Source organism: Bos indicus x Bos taurus, chromosome 28, assembly GCF_003369695.1.
Source record: "Bos indicus x Bos taurus breed Angus x Brahman F1 hybrid chromosome 28, Bos_hybrid_MaternalHap_v2.0, whole genome shotgun sequence".
Lineage (NCBI taxonomy): Eukaryota > Metazoa > Chordata > Mammalia > Artiodactyla > Bovidae > Bos > Bos indicus x Bos taurus.
This window is the reverse complement of record NC_040103.1, coordinates 21,724,442-21,742,660: the sequence shown is the minus strand read 5'-3', so window position 1 is coordinate 21,742,660 and position 18,219 is coordinate 21,724,442. Positions and strand designations below refer to the sequence as shown.

The following is an 18,219-nucleotide window of genomic DNA, read 5'->3' as shown; positions in this document are numbered from 1 at the left end:
AGGAAAATAACTTTCAATTTGATGAGTTAGAAAGCCATGTTATAACAGGCTTCTTGATAGACAGGCATAATAAAAACTTATTTAAATTTATGTCATGAAGACAAAACAAATGTCATATTTAAAAAGAAAATACAAGATGACCTTTTGAAGCAAGGTTAACAATCTCATACCAAGATGCAGAAGTGATATAGCTAATGTTACTTCTCATTTGTCATGATGCACAACCACACAAATGATATTTGTATTTGAAAAGGTCAGGGTGGATGATGTGATTGCTTACTAACACATGATATAATTTAAATTAGGCATTTTACAATTACATTATTGAAAATTTTTAATGACCATGGGGACAATTGATAGTTGCATCTGAAATTTTCCCATTCTAAACTTATCCTGGCCATGTGTTGTCTGTAACTGATAGTGGTAAAAATGTTAGCTCTCAGAATTTTTTTTTTTTTTCTGAGACCATATTTTGGGCCTGCAGAAAAAAGTTGAACAGACCTTGCATAGCCCATGCTTTCATCATATATCTTAACTTTAAAAAAATCATGACACACTTATCTTCTGGTCAGTTAATTGTTAAAAATAAATGGATTTGCAGTGGGCAAAGTTTTTTTCTGTAAGGCACCAGCTTACTTACTGTACGTTATGTGTGTTACTCATCTCTGCAGTTGTATCATGAAAGCAGCCACAACAAGTAATACAAATAAATGTGTACAGCTGTATTACAATAAAACTTCCAATTTATAAAACTGATAATGGATGGATCGGCTGTAGCTTGATTCTTGATAGATTAACAACATCTACAGTTCTGATAGATACAAATTATTGTGGCTCTTAATTTACAAGTTATTGAATAATCCATTGTATTATTATGGGACTTTTCCTTGAAGGAAAGGCAGTTGCTCATTTCACCAGCTTCCTACTTACCAAGTCTTTCCTGAAAAAAAAAAATAGTATTTCCATGCAATATTAGGCTATCAGGTAATTTTATGGTTAAAATTTTCCTAGATTAAAAAATGTAATAGGGAGATGGTTCAAAGATGTAGAGGAATAGGACAAGAAGAACACTTTCTCTCCCACAAATTCATCAAAAGATCATTTGAATGCTTAGCAATTTCCACAAAACTACTTCTGAATGCTGGCAGAGGACACCAGGCACCCAGAAAGGCAGCCCATTCTCTTCAAAAGGAAGTAGGACAAAATATAAAAGACAAAAAGAGAGACAGAAGAGTTAGGGATGGAGACCTGTCCTAGGGAGGCAGTTGTGAAGGAGGAGAAGTTTCCAAACATTAGAAAACCCTCTCACAGCCAGGTCTGTGGGGAATTTTGGAATCTCAGAGGGCAACATAACCCTAACCCTAACCCTAACCCTAAACCCTAACCCTAACCCTAACCCTAACCCTAACCCTAACACATGCTATCAATTTTGTAACTTCATGAATCTAATCTCAATATCTTTTTTTCACTTAGGGGTATGATTACTGGCTTGATTGCTCTCTCCCCTTTTGACTCTCCCTTTTCTCCCCCAGGTCACCTCTATCTCCTTCTTCCCCCTTCTCTTCTTTATGTAACTCTGTGAATCTCTCTGGGTGTTCCAGACTGTGGAAAAAACTTAGGGAATTGGTTACCGGCTAGATTGCTCTCTCACCATTTGACCCCTCCTCTTCTCCTCTTGGTCACCTCTATCTATCCTCCCTCTTCTCTTTTCCATGTAACTGCGTGAACCTCTCTTGGTGTCCCTTACTGTGGAGAATTGTTTTACCATTAACCTAGATGTTTTATCATATGTGCTATATGGATGGAGAAGTCTTGAGGCCACTGTAAGAATAAAAGCCAGAGGCAGGAGGCTTAATTCCAAAACTTGAGAATATCAGAGAACTCGTGATTCCAGGAACATTCATAGACAAGAGCTCACCCAAAAGCTTCCATACATACACTGAAATCAAGCTCCACCCAAGAATCAACAAGTTTCAGAGTGATACATACCATGCTAATTCTCCATAAAAGCAGGAACATAGACACCCTAAAATTCACTACTGGACACTTCATTGCACTTCAGAGAGAAGAGATCCAGCTCCATCCACCAGAACACAGATGCAAGCTCCCCTAACCAGGAAACCTTGACAAGCCACTAGCCCAACCCTACTCAAAGGGAACAGGCTCCAAAAGAGAGGAACCACAAACTTCAAGCCTACAGAAAGGGCACCCAAACACAGTAATCTAAATGAAATGAAATGGAAGAGAATATTCAACAGGTAAAGGAACATGATAAATCTGCATCAAACCAAATAAAAGAGGAAGAGATAAGGAGTCTACCTGAAAAAGAATTCAGAATAATGATAGTAAAGGTGACACAAAATCTTGAAAGCAAAATAGAGTTACAGATAAATAAACTAGAGACAAGGATTGAGAAGATGCAAGAAATGTTTACCAAGGACCTAGAAGAAATAAAGAAGAGTCAATCAATAATGAATAATGAAATAACTGAGATCAAAAGCATTCTGGAGGGAACCAAGAGTAGAATAATTCAGGAAGAAGATAGGATAAATGAGGTGGAAGATAGAATGGTGGAAATAAATTAAACAGAGAGAAAAGGAAAAAAAGAATTAAAAGAAACTGGGCAACCTTAGAGAACTCTGCAATAATGTTAAACACCCCAACATCCAAATCACAGGAGCCCCAGAAGAAAACAAAAAGAAAGGGCATGAGAAAATAGTTGATGAGATAATAGTTGAAAACGTCCCTAAAATGGGGAAAGAAATAGCCACCCAAGTCCAAGAAACCCAGAGAGTCTCAAACAGGATAAATACAATGTGAAACACCCCAAGACACATATTAATCAAACTAATAAAGATCAAACAAAAAGAGCAAATATTAAAAGCAGCATGGGAAAAGCAACAAATAACAAACAAAGGTATCCCCATAAGGATAACAGCTGATCTTTCAATAGAAACTCTTCAGGCCAGAAGGGAATGGCAGGACATATTTAAACTAATGAAAGAGAAAAGTCTACAACCTAGATTACTATGCCCAGCAAGGATCACATTCAAATACGAAGGAGAAATGAAAAGCTTTACAGAAAAGCAAAATCTGAGAGAATTCAGCACCACCAGAACAGTTCTTCAACAAATATGAAAGGATTATCTCTAGACAAGAAACACAGAAAATGTTTATAAACTCAAACCCAAAACAACAAAGAAAATGGCAATGGGATCATGAAATTGAAAGTGAAAGTGAAGTCGCTCAGTCGTGTCTGATTCTTTGCTACCCCATGAACTGTAGCCTATCAGGCTCCTCTGTCCATGGGATTTTCCAGGCAATAGTACTGGAGTGGATTGCCATTTCCTTCTCCAGGGGAATCTTCCCAAACCAGGGATTGAACCTGGGTCTCCCGCATTGTAGACAGACACTACCGTCTGAGCCACCAGGGAATGGGGATCATACTTACCAATAATTACCTTAAATGTAAATGGGTTGAATGCCCAACCAAAAGAGAAAGACTGGCTGAATGGATACATAAACAAGACCCCTATATATGCTGTCTATGAGAGACCCACCTCAAACCAAGGGACACATACAGACTGAAAATGAAGGGCTGGAGAAAGATATTTCATGCCAATGGAGACCAAAAGAAAGCAGGAGTAGCAATGCTCATATAAGATAAAATAACCTTTGAAATAAAGGCTGTGAAAAGAGACAAAGAAGGACACTACATAATGAACAAAGGATCAATCCAAGAAGAAGTTATAACAATTATAAATATATATGCACCCAACATAGGAGCACCTCAACACGTAAGGCAAATGCTAACAAGAATGAAAGGGCAAATTAACAGTAACACATAATAGTGGGAAACTTTAATACTCCACTCACACCTATGGATAGATCAACTAAACAGAAAATTAGCAAGGAAACACAAACTTTAAATGATACAATGTGCCAGTTAGACCTAATTGATATCTATAGGACATTTCACCCCCAAACAATGAAATTCACCTTCTTCTCTAGTGCACATGAAACATTCTCCAGGATAGATCACATCCTGGGCCATAAATCTAGCCTTGGTAAATTAAAAAAAAAAAAAAAAAATTGAAATCTTCTCAAGCATCTTTTCTGATCACAATGCTGTCAGATTAGATGTCAACTACAGGGAAAAAAAGAAAGAAAGAAAAACAAATACATGGAGGCTAAACAACATGCTCCTGTATAACCAACAAATCACAGAAGAAATCAAAACATACATAGAAACAAATGAACATGAAAACACGATAACCTAAAACCTATGGAATTCAGTAAAAGCAGTGATAAAGGGAAGGTTCATATCAATACAAACTTACCACCAGAAACAAGAGAAAAATAAAATAAATAACCTAACTTTACACTTAAGCAACTAGAAAAAAGAACCCGAGGGTTAGAAGGAAAGAAATCATAAAAGTTAGATCAGAAATAATTGAAAAATAAAAAAAGGAGACTAAAACAAAAATCATCAAAACTAAAAGCTGGTTCTTTGAGAAGATAAATAAAATAGACAAACCATTAGCCAGATTAATCAAGAAAAAAAAGGAGCAGAATCAAATCAACACATTAGAAATGCAAATGGAGAAATAACAACAGAGAACATATAAATAACAAGGATCATAAGTGACTACTATCAACAGCTATATACTAATAAAATGAACAACTTAGGAGAAATGGGTGAATTCTGCAAAAAGTATAACGTTCCAAAACTGATCCAGGAAGACATAGAAAATCTATACAGACCCATCACAAGCACAGAAATCAAAACTCTTCCAACAAACAAAAGCCCAGGACCAGATGGCTTCACAGGTGAATGCTACCAAAAATTTAGAAAGAGCTAAAACGTATCATATGCAACTGTTCCAGAAAATTGCAGAGGAAGGTAAACTCTCAAACTCATTCTATGAGGTGACCATCACTCTAATACCAAAACCAGAAAAAGATGCCACAGGAAAAGAAAACTGCAGGCCAATATCACTGATTAATATAGATGAAAAAGTCCTCAACACAATTATAGCAAACAGAATCCAACAACATATTAAAATGATCATACATTATGGCCAAATGGGCTTAATCCCAGGATGCAAGGATTCTTCAATATTCACAAATAAATCAATGTGATACACCACATTAACAAATTGAAAGATTAAAAAACCTATGATTATCTCAATACATGTAGAGAAAGCATTTGACAAAATTCAACACCCATTTACGAAAAAAACTCTCAGAAAGCAGGCATAGAAAGAACATACCTCAACATAATGAAAGCCATATATGATAAACCCACAGCAAACATTATCCTTAATGGTGAAAAATTGAAAGCATTTCCCCTAAAGTCAGGAACAGGACAAGGGTATCCACTATCACCACTACAGTTCAACATAGTTTTGGAAGTTTTAGCCACAGCAATCAGAGAAGAAAAAAGAAATAAATGTAGTCCAGATTGGAAAAGAAGTAAACACACACTGTTTGCTGATGACATGATCCTCTACATAGAAAACCCTAAATACACCACCAGAAAATTACTGCATTTAATCAATGAATACAGAAATCCCTTGTATTCCTATACACTAACAACAAGAAAACATAAAGAGAAATTAAGGAAACAATCCCATTCACCACTGCAATGAAAAGAATAAAATCAGTGAGTTCACTCTCAGTTGTGTCCAAGTCTTTGCGACCCCATGGACTGAAGCACGCCAGGCCTCCCTGTCCATCACCAAATCCCAGAGTTCACCCAAACTCATGTTCATCGAGCTGGTGATGCCATCCAGCCATCTAATCCTCTGTCGTCCCCTTCTCCTCCTGCCTGCAATCCCTCCCATCATCAGAGTCTTTTCCAATGAGTCAACTCTTCGCATGAGGTGGCCCAAGTATTGGAGTTTTAGCTTTAGCATCAGTCCTTCCAAAGAACACACAGGACTGATTTCCTTGAGGATGGACTGGTTGGATCTCCCTGCAGTCCAAGGAACTCTCAAGAGTCTTCTCCAACACCACAGTTCAAAAGCATCAATTTTCGGCGATCAGATTTCTTCACAGTCCAACTCTCATATCCATACATGACCACTGGAAAAACCATAACCTTGACTAGATGGACCTTTGTTGACAAAGTAATGTCACTGCTTTTGAATATGCTATCTAGGTTGAGTAACTTTCCTTCCAAGGAGTAAGCATCTTTTAATTTCATGGCTGCAATCACCATCTGCAGTGATTTTGGCACCCCAAAAACAATAAATTCTGTCACTGTTTCCACTGTTTCCCAATCTATTTCCCATGAAGTAAAGGGACCAGATGCCATGATCTTCATTTTCTGAATGTTGAGCTTTAAGCCAACTTTTTCACTCTCCTCTTTCATTTTCATCAAGAGGCTTTTTAGTTCCTCTTCACTTTTTGCCATAAGGGTGGTGTCATCTGCATATCTGAGGTTACTGATATTTCTCCTGGTAATCTTGATTCCAGCTTGTGCTTCTTCCAGCCCAGCGTTTCTCGTGATGTATTCTGCATATAAGTTAAATAACCAGGGTGACAATATACAGCCTTGACATATTCCTTTTCCTATTTGGAACCAGTCTGTTGTTCCACATCCAGTTCTAACTGCTGCTTCCTGACCTGCATATAGGTTTCTCAAGAAGCAGGTCAGGTGGTCTGGTAGTTCCATCTCTTTCAGAATTTTCCACAGTTTATTGTGATACACACAGTCAAAGGCTTTGGCATACTCAATAAAACATAAATAGATGTTTTTCTGGAATTCTCTTGCTTTTTTCATGGTCCAGAGGATGTTGGCAATTTGATTTCTGGTTCCTCTGCCTTTTCTAAAACCAGCTTGAAATCTGGAAGTTCACGGTTCATGTATTGCTGAAGCCTGGCTTGAAGAATGCTGAGCATTACTTTACTAGCATGTGAGATGAGTGCAATTGTGTGGTAGTTTGAACATTCTTTGGCATTGCCTTTCTTTGAGATTGGACTGAAAACTGACCTTTTCCAGTCCTGTGGCCACTGCTGAGTTTTCCAAATTTGCTGGCATATTGAGTGCAGCACTTTCACATCATCATCTTTTAACATTTGAAATAGCTCAATTGGAATTCCATCACTTCCACTAGCTTTGTTCATAGTGATGGTTTCTAAGGCCCACTTGACTTCACATTCCAGGATGTCTGGCTCTAAAGTGAGTGTGAGTTCACACTATCGTGATTATCTTGGTCGTGAAGATCTTCTTTGTACAGTTCTTCTGTGTATTCTTGCCACCTCTTCTTAATATCGTCTGCTTCTGTTAGGTCCATACCAATTCTGTCCTTTATCAAACCCATCTTTACATGAAATATTCCTTTGGTATCTCTAATTTTCTTGAAGAGATCTCTAGTCTCTCCCATTCTGTTTTTTTCCTCTATTTCTTTGCATTGATTGCTGAAGAAGGCTTTCTTATCTCTCCTTGCTATTCTTTGGAACTCTGCATTCAGATGCTTATATCTTTCCTTTTTTCCTTTGCTTTTCACTTCTCTCTTTTCACAACTATTTGTAAGGCCTCCCCAGACAGCCATTTTGCTTTTTTGCATTTCTTTTCTATGGGAATGGTCTTGATTCCTGTCTCCTCTACAATGTCCCAAACCTCTGTCCATAGTTCATCATGCACTCTATCTATCAGATCTAGTCCCTTAAATCTATTTCTCACTTCCACTGTATAATCATAAGGGATTGGATTTAGGACACCTGAATGGTCTAGTGGTTTTCCCTACTTTCTTCAATTTAAGTCTGATTTTGGCAATAAGGATTTCATGATCTGAGCCACGTCAGCTCCAGGTCTTGTTTTTTCTGACTGTATAGAGCTTCTCTATCTTTGGCTGCAAAGAATATAATCAATCTGATTTCAGTGTTGAACATCTGGTGATGTCCATGTGCTTAGTCTTCTCTTGTGTTGTTGGAAGAGGGTGTTTGCTATGACCAGTGCATTCTCTTGGCAAAACTCTATTAGCTTTTGTCCTGCTTCATTCCGTATTCCAAGGACAAATTTGCCTGTTACCCTAGATGTTTCATGACTTCCTACTTTTGCATTCCAGTCCCCTATAACGAAAAGGACATCTTTTGGGGGTGTTAGTTCTAAAAGGTCTTGTAGGTCTTCATAGAACTGTTCGACTTCAGCTTCTTCAGCATTACTGATTGGGGCATAGACTTGGATTACTGTGATATTGAATGGTTTGCCTTGGGAATGAACAGAGATCATTCTGTTGTTTTTTAGATTGCATCCAAGTACTGCATTTCGGACTCTTCTGTTGACCATGATGGCTCCTCCATTTCTTCTAAAGGACTCCTGCCCACAATCATAGATATAATGGTCATCAGAGTTAAATTCACCCATTCCAGTCCATTTTAGTTCTCTGACTCCTAGAAAGTCGATGTTCACTCTTGCCATCTCCTGTTTGACTACTTCTAATTTAGCTTGATTCATGGACCTAACATTCCAGGTTCCTATGCAATGTTGCTCTTTACAGCATTGGACCTTGCTTTTATCACCAGTCACATCCACAACTGGGTATTGTTTTTGCTTTGGCTCCACCCCTTCATTCTTTTTGGAATTATTTCTCCACTGATCTCCATAGCATACTGAGCATCTACTGACCTGGGGAGTTCCTCTTTCAGTATCCTATCATTTTGACTTTTTATACTGTTCATGGGGTTCTCAAGGCAAGAATACTGAAGTGGTTTGCCATTCCCTTCTCCAGTGGACCACATTCTGTCAGACCTCTCCACTATAACCCGCCCATCTTGGGTGGCCCCACATGGCATGGCTTAGTTTCACTGAGTTAGACAAGGTTGTGGTCTGTGTGATTAGATTGACTAGTTTTCTGTGATTATGGTTTGTGTGTCTGCCCTCTGATGCCTCTCGCAACACCTGCCATCTTACTTGGGTTTCTCTTACCCTGGACGTGGGGTATTTCTTCAGGGCTGCTGCAGCAAAGCGCAGCCACTGCTCCTTACCTTGGACGAGGGGTATCTCCTCACAGCCACCCCTTCTGACCTTGAACTGGAGTAACTACTCTCGGCCCTTCTGTGCCCATGTAGCCACCACTCTTGGACATAGGGTGCTCCTCTCAAAAGCATAAAATACTTAGAAATAAATCTACCTAAAGAAACAAAAGACCTATATACAGAAAACTATAAAACAGTGATGAAGAAAATCAAAGATGATACAAGTAGATGGAGAAATATAGCATTTTCATGGATCAGAAGAATCAATATAGTGAAAATGAGCATACTACCTGAAGCAAACTATAGATTCAATGCAATCCCTATCAAGCTACCAATGGGATTTTTCACAGAACTAGAACAATTAATTTCACAATTTGTATGGAAATACAAAAAAAAAAACTCAAAAAGCCAAAGCAATCTTGAGAGAGAAGAATGGAATTGGAGGAATCTACCTGCTTGAATTCAGATCATACTACAAAGCAAGTGATCAAAACAGTATGGTACTGGCACAAAGACAGAAATGTAGATCAATGAAACAAAGTAGAAAGCCCAGAGATAAATCCACACACCAATGGACACCTTATCTTTGACAAAGGAGGCAAAAATAAACAGTGGAGAAAAGACAGTCTCTTTAACAAGTGGTACTGGGAAAACTGGTCAACCACTTGTAAAAGAATGAAACTAGAACACTTTCTAACACCATTCAAAAAAATAAATGCAAAATGGATTAAAGATCTAAATGGAAGACCAGAAACTATAAAACTCCTAGAGGAAAATATAGGCAAAACCCTCTCTGACATACATCACAGCAGGATCCTCTATGATACACCTCCCAGAGTAATGGAAATAAAAGCAAAATAAACAAATGGGCCCTAATTAAACTTAAAAGCTTTAGCACAATGAAGGAAACTATAACCAAGGTGTAAAGACAGCTTTAAGAATGGGAGAGAATAATAGCAAATGAAGCAACTGACAAACACTTAATCTCAAAAATATACAAGCAGCTCACACAGATAAATACCAGAAAAATAATGCAATCAAAAAACGGGCCAAAGAATTAAACAGACATTTCTCCAAAGAAGACATACAGATGACTAGCAAATGTAAGAAAAGATGCTCAACATCACTCATTATCAGAGAAATGGAAATTAAAACCACAATAAGGAATCATCTTATGCCAGTAAGAATGGCTGCTATCAAAAAGTCTACAAAAGTAAATGCTGGAAAGGGTGTGGAGAAAAAGAATAGAGAACTCTAGAACATTTCAGGCAAAGATGGACACAATAAAGGAAAGAATAGGTATGGACCTAACAGAAGCAGAAGATATTAAGAAGAGGTGGCAAGAATACACAGAAGAACTACACAAAAAAGATCTTCATGACCCAGATATTCATGATGGTGTGATTACTCACATAGAGTCAGACATACTGGTTTGAGAAGTCAAGTGGGCCTTAGGAAGCATTACTAGGAACAAAGCTAGTGGAGGTGATAGAATTCCAGTTGAGCTATTTCAAATGTTAAAAGATGATGCTGTGAAAGTGCTGCACTCAATATGCCAGCAAATCTGGAAAACTCAGCAGTGGCCACAGGACTGGAAAAGGTCAGTTTTAATTCCAATCTCAAAGAAAGGTGAGGCCAAAGAATGCTCAAACTACCACACACTTGCACTCATCTCACACACTAGTAAAGTACTGCTCAACATTCTCCAAGCCAGGCTTCAGCAATATGTGAACCATGAACTTCCAGATGTTCAAGATGGTTTTAGCAAAGGCAGAGAAACTGGAGATCAAATTGCCAACATCTGCTGGATCATCGAAAAAGCAAGAGAGTTCCAGAAAAACATCTATTTCTGCTTTATTGCCTAAGCCAAAGCCTTTGACTGTGGATCACAATAAGCTGTTGAAAATTCTGAAAGAGATGGGAATACCAGACCACCTGACCTGCTTCTTGAGAAACCTATATGCAGGTCAGGAAGCAGCAGTTAGAACTGGACATGGAACAACAGACTGGTTCCAAATAGGAAAAGGAATATGTCAAGGCTGTATATTGTCATCCTGCTTATTTAACTTACATGCAGAGTACATCATGAGAAACGCTGGGCTGGAAGAAGCACAAGCTGGAATCAAGATTACCAGGAGAAATATCAATAACCTCAGATATGCAGATGACACCACCCTTATGGCAGAAAGTGAAGAGGAACTAAGGAGAGTGAAAAAGTTGGCTTAAAGCTCAACATTCAGAAAACTAAGATCATGGCATCTGGTCCCTTCACTTCATGGGAAATAGAGGGGGAAACAATGGAAACAGTGTCAAACTTTATTTTTGGGGGTTCCAAAATCACTGCAGATGGTGATTTCAGTCATGAAATTAAAAGATGCTTACTCCTTGGAAGAAAAGTTATGACCTACCTCGATAGCATATTGAAAAGCAGAGACATTACTTTGCCAACAAAGGTCTGTCTAGTCAAGGCTATGGTTTTTCCAGTGGTCATGTACGGGATGTGCGAGTTGGACGCCAAAGTTGAGAAAGTTGAGTGCCAAAAAATTGTTGTTTTTGAACTGTGGTGTTGGAGAAGACTCTTGAGAGTCTCTTGGACTGCAAGGAGGTCCAACAAGTCTATCCTAAAGGAGATCAGTCCTGGGTGTTCATTGGAAGGACTGATACTGAAGCTGAAACTCCAGTACTTTGGCCACCTCATGTGAAGAGTTGACTCATTGGAAAAGATTCTGATGCTGGGAGGGATTGGGGGCAGGAGGAGAAGGGGACGACAGAGGATGAGATGGCTGGATGGCATCACTGACTCGATGGACATGAGTCTGAGTGAACTCCGGGATTTGGTGATGGACAGGGAGGCCTGGCGTGTTGCGATTCATGAGGTGGCAAAGAGTCAGACACGACTGAGCGACTGAACTGAGCTGAACTGATAACAATTATATGCTTTCCAATAGCTTGTGATTTTGGAATATTGTGGAAGCAATATTGTTTCCTTACTTCCACTGCAAATAAGATTAAAAATGTCCCTATTCAATAATTCAATTGAATGCAATACTTTTACCTGTTGTTTTAGCTATCATTAAATTTCCCACATATTCTAAACTTGAGTTTCTGAAAGTTAAAGGAATTCACCTTGCTGATACTTCTTCAATGACTGTTGGCCTTAAAAGGGTCAAAAGCAGTCAAACCTCTGTCATGGTCCAAAGGTAGAGTTCCCCAAATGATGGTTTAGACACTGCCTGGAGAGACCCAACAACTAGACTTAGGGGAGAAAAAAGAACAAGATTAGAAATTCAAAACCTATTGGTTTGATAAAAAGAGAAAGTTCTGACTTGGACCCAATAAAAAAACAAAAAATACTAATGAAGAATCTAAAATTCCCTCTACTCAAACTGTATACACATTTAACCATTAGTTTTCTAATAAAATAATAGTCTTTATAAATCAATATTGATGGGAAAACATTTACAAAGCTGAAAAATAGGGCCTATTTCCCTTGCCCCCTTGTCCTAATTCCAACGCAGGGAAGACTATTTGTACTGCTCCTGGACATTTTAAACTGCCTAATGGACATTTTAAGGTTTGATAAATGGAATTTGGATAATTCCCTCCATCCAATGGACATCCTGCATATTTTCACAGTGGACAGAAGCCTTTCCTTACAGATAAGCTTGTCGCCTCTTGTGATTAAAATCCTTTCAGAAAAAAAAAAAATTATTTCTATCTGAAAAACTTTATTCAAATTTCATTGTGGTAAAGAAAACTATTTTACTGGTCAGGCATTTCAACAGATCTGTACTGTTTAGCTGGTTTTCATGCTTTCACTGTGCTTACCACATTCAGCCCTCTGATTCAATTAAACACACTAACTGCTGAAGACTCAACTGGCAAACTTGTTGCATCATGCCAAATACTTTAGCCAAAATCATAGGTATTTCTGAATCTCAGACCCCCTTTTGTAATTTATAAACTCTCAATCTTTGATGTAGTCACAGGTGCCCAATGCTTTTGCAATGTTGTGTCTCCTAAAAATAACAATTTTTGGTGGAACAATCTTTTCACTGTGAGCCTTTGGACACATAATACCTTAAATGTCATATCTTGTCAACTGGAGATCTTGTGTATTTTACAAGAAACCTCTAGAAGAACTCTCTTCAATATTGTTGGAAGGATCCCTATCAGGTACTACTAACTAATCATTGTGCTGCCAAACTCCAAGGAATAGATTCTTGGATTCACATGACACTTTTAAAGAAGGTTTTAAACACTGAGTGGACCTGAATATTATCTGGTGACATAAAAGTAAAGACTTGCCAGAACTGAAGCAGATAACTTCTGATAAGACAGCTTTCCCAAGATACCCAGAACAGATCTGCTGGACCTCTTGTCAGACTTTTGATGGTGGCATATTACTTCAGATGATCTCCAGTGACTAGCATCTTGGTAACATATTGACATAAAAAGTGTCTGAGGTTTTTTCTTCCTCCCTCTCTTTGTTGCTCAAATGTGACCTTAGTAGGTGTCCAATCGTTGCACTTACCTTCAAACATGAGACAGTACAATCAAGAAGGATTATTCCTGATATTAAGAAACAAAAGGCCTCTGAAACTAGAAAACCTGACTGCTTATTGGTGATAATTTTGGAGAAAGATCTTGATCACAAAGAGGAAATATAGAACATAAATAAACAGAAACCAAAACTTAATAGAGATGGGAAACCAGAATAGGGAGCTCTCATGTGCTTTAATGATTACAGAGCTCAACAAAAAGAAAAAAATACCCGTCTTTCCTGGTAAGGATTCAGTCAGTGCAAAGCCTTGGACTCTTCAATATAACTCCCAACTTCTTTTTATTCTCAATTAAAGAGTTCTCTTTCCCTTTCCTATGGGGACTTGCATGAGGCTTGCCATGGTTGTAGACACTTAGTTACAATTCTCTACTGTTATGAAGACTCTTGAGAGTCCCTTGGACTGCAAGGAGATCCAATCGGTCCATCTTAAAGGAAATCAGCCCTGAATAATCATTGGAAGGACTGATGTTGAAGCTGAAACTCCAATACTTTGGCCACATGATGCAAAGAACTGACTCAATTGAAAATACCCTGATGCTGGCAAAGGTTGAAGGCAGGAGGAGAAGGGGACAGGATGACAGAGGATGAAATGGTTGTATAGCATCACCGACTCAATGGACATGAGTTTGAGTAGGCTCTGGGAGTTGGTGATGGACAGGGAGGCCTGGCGTGCTGCAGTCCATGGGGTCCCTAAGAGTCGGACACAACTGAGTGACTGAACTGACTGACTGATCTCAAAGATCTTCCCAGGTGGCACTAGTGGTAAATAACTCACCTGCCAATGCAGGAGACAAGCGACATGTGTTGGATCCCTGGGTTGTGAAGATCCCCTGGAGGAGTGCGTGGGAACCCACTCCAGAATCCAATGGACAGAGGAGCCTGGAGGGCTTCAGTTCATGGGGTTGCAAAGAGTCAGACACAACTGCAGTGATAGCATGCACTGATCTCAAGAAGCCTAATCTTTTCTGAGGAAATATCTAACAGTCTATTTGTTTCAAGTCAACAATGAAGTTCATGTTTCTTACTTTGCTGTAAGTGATAAAGACCTTTGTCTCTGATCTGTGAGCTTTATGTCTTCTGCCAGCCCCCAGGAAACTGGCAGGCTAAATTGTTAACATGTAAGTAAGACAAACTCACCAAACTTTTTATCTCTTGACACTATTCACATTAGGTTCTCTTAGGAGTCCATGGAAAGGGTGCAATTAATTGCAGTAAGAGAGCTAGAGTTCATAGAACTAATCTGATTAGAGGCTGTGGGTGACCAACACAAGCTATCTGTTGTTAAATTAAAGCAACCCAGTTAATCACATATGTCACTCATTGGAAGAAATAGATGGCATTTTATGTGTTCAGCTTATAAGTTAAAAAAAAAAATTAAGAAAGACTAGGACAGACAGAGACTGAGTTTCATCTGAAGGCTTTCCTTAAGTATTTTAGTTTGTTGGAATGCATTTAAATTTTGAAGATAAATGGCATTTTATTTCTTTCAACTTTTTGATTATTCCCTGAAAAATGTGTCATTATGTGTTTTTTTTTTTCATTATGTGTTTTAAATTTTGGTTTCTGCTGGTTGTTTAAATGAAAATATTTACAAATAAAGTTTGCAACTTCTTTGCATTTTTGTAAGATATAATGTAAATTTAATAAAGTATTAGGACTAAGATTTACTAGTTTTGACAATTGGAGGCACCCATTTAACCACTACCTAAATAAAGATAAAGAATCATGTTGTATTATGTAGTAACCAACCATGAGCTACACGTAGCTACTTAGTCTTCAATTCAAATTAATTATAGTTAAATCAAATTGACAATTCATTTTCTTAATCACACTAACCACATTTCAACTTAATAGCTGTATGTCAACATTCAAGATATTGGACATATTGAACAGAACATATTTGGAACACTGCAGAAAATAATAACAATGTCCTCTCTATTTTTTAAACATTTAAAACATCTTTTAGCTATGCCATGTGGTTAGAAAGATCTTAGTTCCCGGACTAGGAATCAAATTCACACCCCCTGTTGAGGAAGGATGATGTCCTATATACTGGACCACCAGTATTAGAAAGTGCCTTCTTTTATTTATAATAATCTTGAAATTCATCCACATTATTGTGTGCATTTGTAGTCTTTTCCCTTTTATTGCTGTATAGTATTCCATTTAATAGTTTTAGTACAATTTATTTAATGATTCTTCTATTCATTAATGTTATTGTTTACATTTTCAAGTATTATGAATAGGCTTCCAGGACATCTTGCACAGTTCTTGTTGTGGATATATGTTTATTTCATATGTCCTGAAAAATACCCTGGGGTAGAACTGCTTAATCATGGGTTAGGCAAAAGTTTATCTTCATAAGAAACTGCCACGTGAAAAAAAATGTATAATAATATTTAGTAATGACCTACTAGATCAGACTGACTAGAACTGGGGGCAAGACTGACAAAACAAAATATTGGCAAGGGCGTATAGTAGGTGGAAATCTCATATATTTCAGGTTTGAGGGTGAAATGGTACAGTTTATTTCTATAACGATATATTTTTGTGGTCTTAATATCCATTTACTCTTGACTGAAGATGTTGAGCATATTTTTATGTATTTAGTGGGCACTCTTACATCTTCTTTTATGAAGTGTCTGTAGAATTCTTTTGCACACTTTGGCTACCCACAGAACTCGGAGACAGGTGCACTGAAACCTTCATCACCCAGCAGGGGATCAAAAGCCAGCATCAGACAAAAGAAGAGCAGTCTCAGATCACCAGCCAGGTGACTGGGCAGATTGGCTGGCGGCGGGAGGGCATCAAGTATCACCGGAATGAGCTCTTCCTGGATGTGCTGGAGAGTGTGAACCTCCTCATGTCCCCGCAAGGGCAGGTCCTGAGCGCCCATGTGTCAGGCCGGGTAGTGATGAGGAGCTATCTGAGTGGCATGCCTGAGTGCAAGTTTGGAATGAATGACAAGATCGTCATTGAGAAGCAAGGCAAAGGCACAGCTGATGAAACAAGCAAGAGCGGGAAGCAATCAATTGCCATTGATGACTGCACCTTCCACCAGTGTGTGCGACTCAGCAAGTTTGATTCTGAACGCAGCATCAGCTTTATCCCACCAGATGGAGAATTTGAACTCATGAGGTATCGCACCACCAAGGACATCATCCTTCCTTTTCGCGTGATCCCACTAGTTCGGGAAGTGGGACGCACCAAGCTGGAGGTCAAGGTGGTCATTAAGTCCAACTTCAAACCCTCACTACTGGCTCAGAAGATTGAGGTGCGGATCCCAACCCCACTGAACACTAGTGGGGTGCAGGTAATCTGCATGAGGGGGAAGGCCAAGTATAAGGCCAGTGAGAACGCCATCGTGTGGAAGATCAAGCGCATGGCAGGCATGAAGGAATCGCAAATCAGCGCTGCAATTGAGCTGCTGCCCACCAACGACAAGAAGAAATGGGCTCGACCCCCCATTTCAATGAACTTTGAGGTGCCATTCGCACCTTCTGGTCTCAAGGTGCGCTACTTGAAGGTGTTTGAACCGAAGCTGAACTACAGCGACCACGATGTCATCAAATGGGTGTGCTACATTGGCCGCAGCGGCATTTATAAGACCCGCTGCTAGCTGCCTGGTGGCCGCTAGCCCACCTCCCCACCCGCCCTCTTCCACAGGTCTGGGTGCCCTTGGCCACCACACATCAGTGTCTCCTCCCTCCTGCTTTGCTGCCTGCCCTTTGCACTAGCCCCCGAGTCTAGGTCTGGACCAACCACATTGCAAGTGGGACTGGTGGAGCAGTCCCTGGGCTCCCTGAACGGGGTGGTTTCAGAGGCTCCTGCTCCACCATCCATCTGCCTGTCCTAGCCCACTGCCAGGCTCTTGAGTTCTGTGACCAAAGCCAAGTGGGCTCCTTCTCCTCCCCTCTCCTATGGCCACATCTCTGGAGTGGGAGGGTTGGCTGCCCCTCACCTCGGAGTTCCCCCAAAGGCCAGTAACGGATCCCCAGCCCTCAATTCCTACTCTGCTTTGGGATAGTGTGAGCTTCATTTTGTACACGTGTGACTTCGTCCAGTTATAAACCTAATAAACTCTGTAGAACGGAAAAAAAAAAAAAAAAAAGAATTCTTTTGCACACTCAGGACAATCAGTTATTTACCTTTTAATTATTAATTTGTATGAGTACTTTATATATTCTAAATAGGCTTTCTTCAGATATTTCATACATTTTTTTCCAGGATTTGGATTTTAATTCACATAAATGATTTTGACTAATTTTCAAGTTAGCTATAGGAAAGTGTGGAGCCCAAACTTAGAAAGTCATTTTTTGTTTTTTGCTTTTTAAAAAAAAAAAAAAAGTCAAAATGCATTAGAAGGAATACTAACCCAACAAAAGAGGTATCGGAGCCAAGAAAAGTCAACTGGGGCTCCTTTGTATCAGAAGCTTAAAAACCATAGAGGAGAACATGAAGGCAAAATCACTTCAAAGACTGTATTTATTAAAAGTTTTGATTTCTTAAATGTTTCTTTAATGTTTCTAAAATTTTCTTAGAAACAAAACCATACTTCATACAATGGAAAGGTAAGATTCAATAGCCATTGTAATTTTTTGCATTAAAAATTAACTTTTCATTTTTCATATTTAAAATTATGTAATGAGCACCATATTTAAGATGCCTGG

At 38.9% G+C, this 18,219-nt stretch overlaps 1 protein-coding gene across 1 annotated transcript in view; it reads left to right on the top strand.

Moving 5' to 3' along the window:
- Window positions 1-17,660, top strand: part of LOC113885227 (AP-2 complex subunit mu-like) — a 193,491-nt gene extending 175,831 nt beyond the window's left edge. Inside the window, 2 exon segments of the mRNA XM_027530347.1 lie at window positions 16,198-16,246; window positions 16,249-17,660. Of these exon segments, the coding sequence (XP_027386148.1) occupies window positions 16,198-16,246; window positions 16,249-17,168 (969 nt within the window). The 3' untranslated portion in view covers window positions 17,169-17,660.
- The last annotated feature ends 559 nt before the right edge of the window (window positions 17,661-18,219 follow it).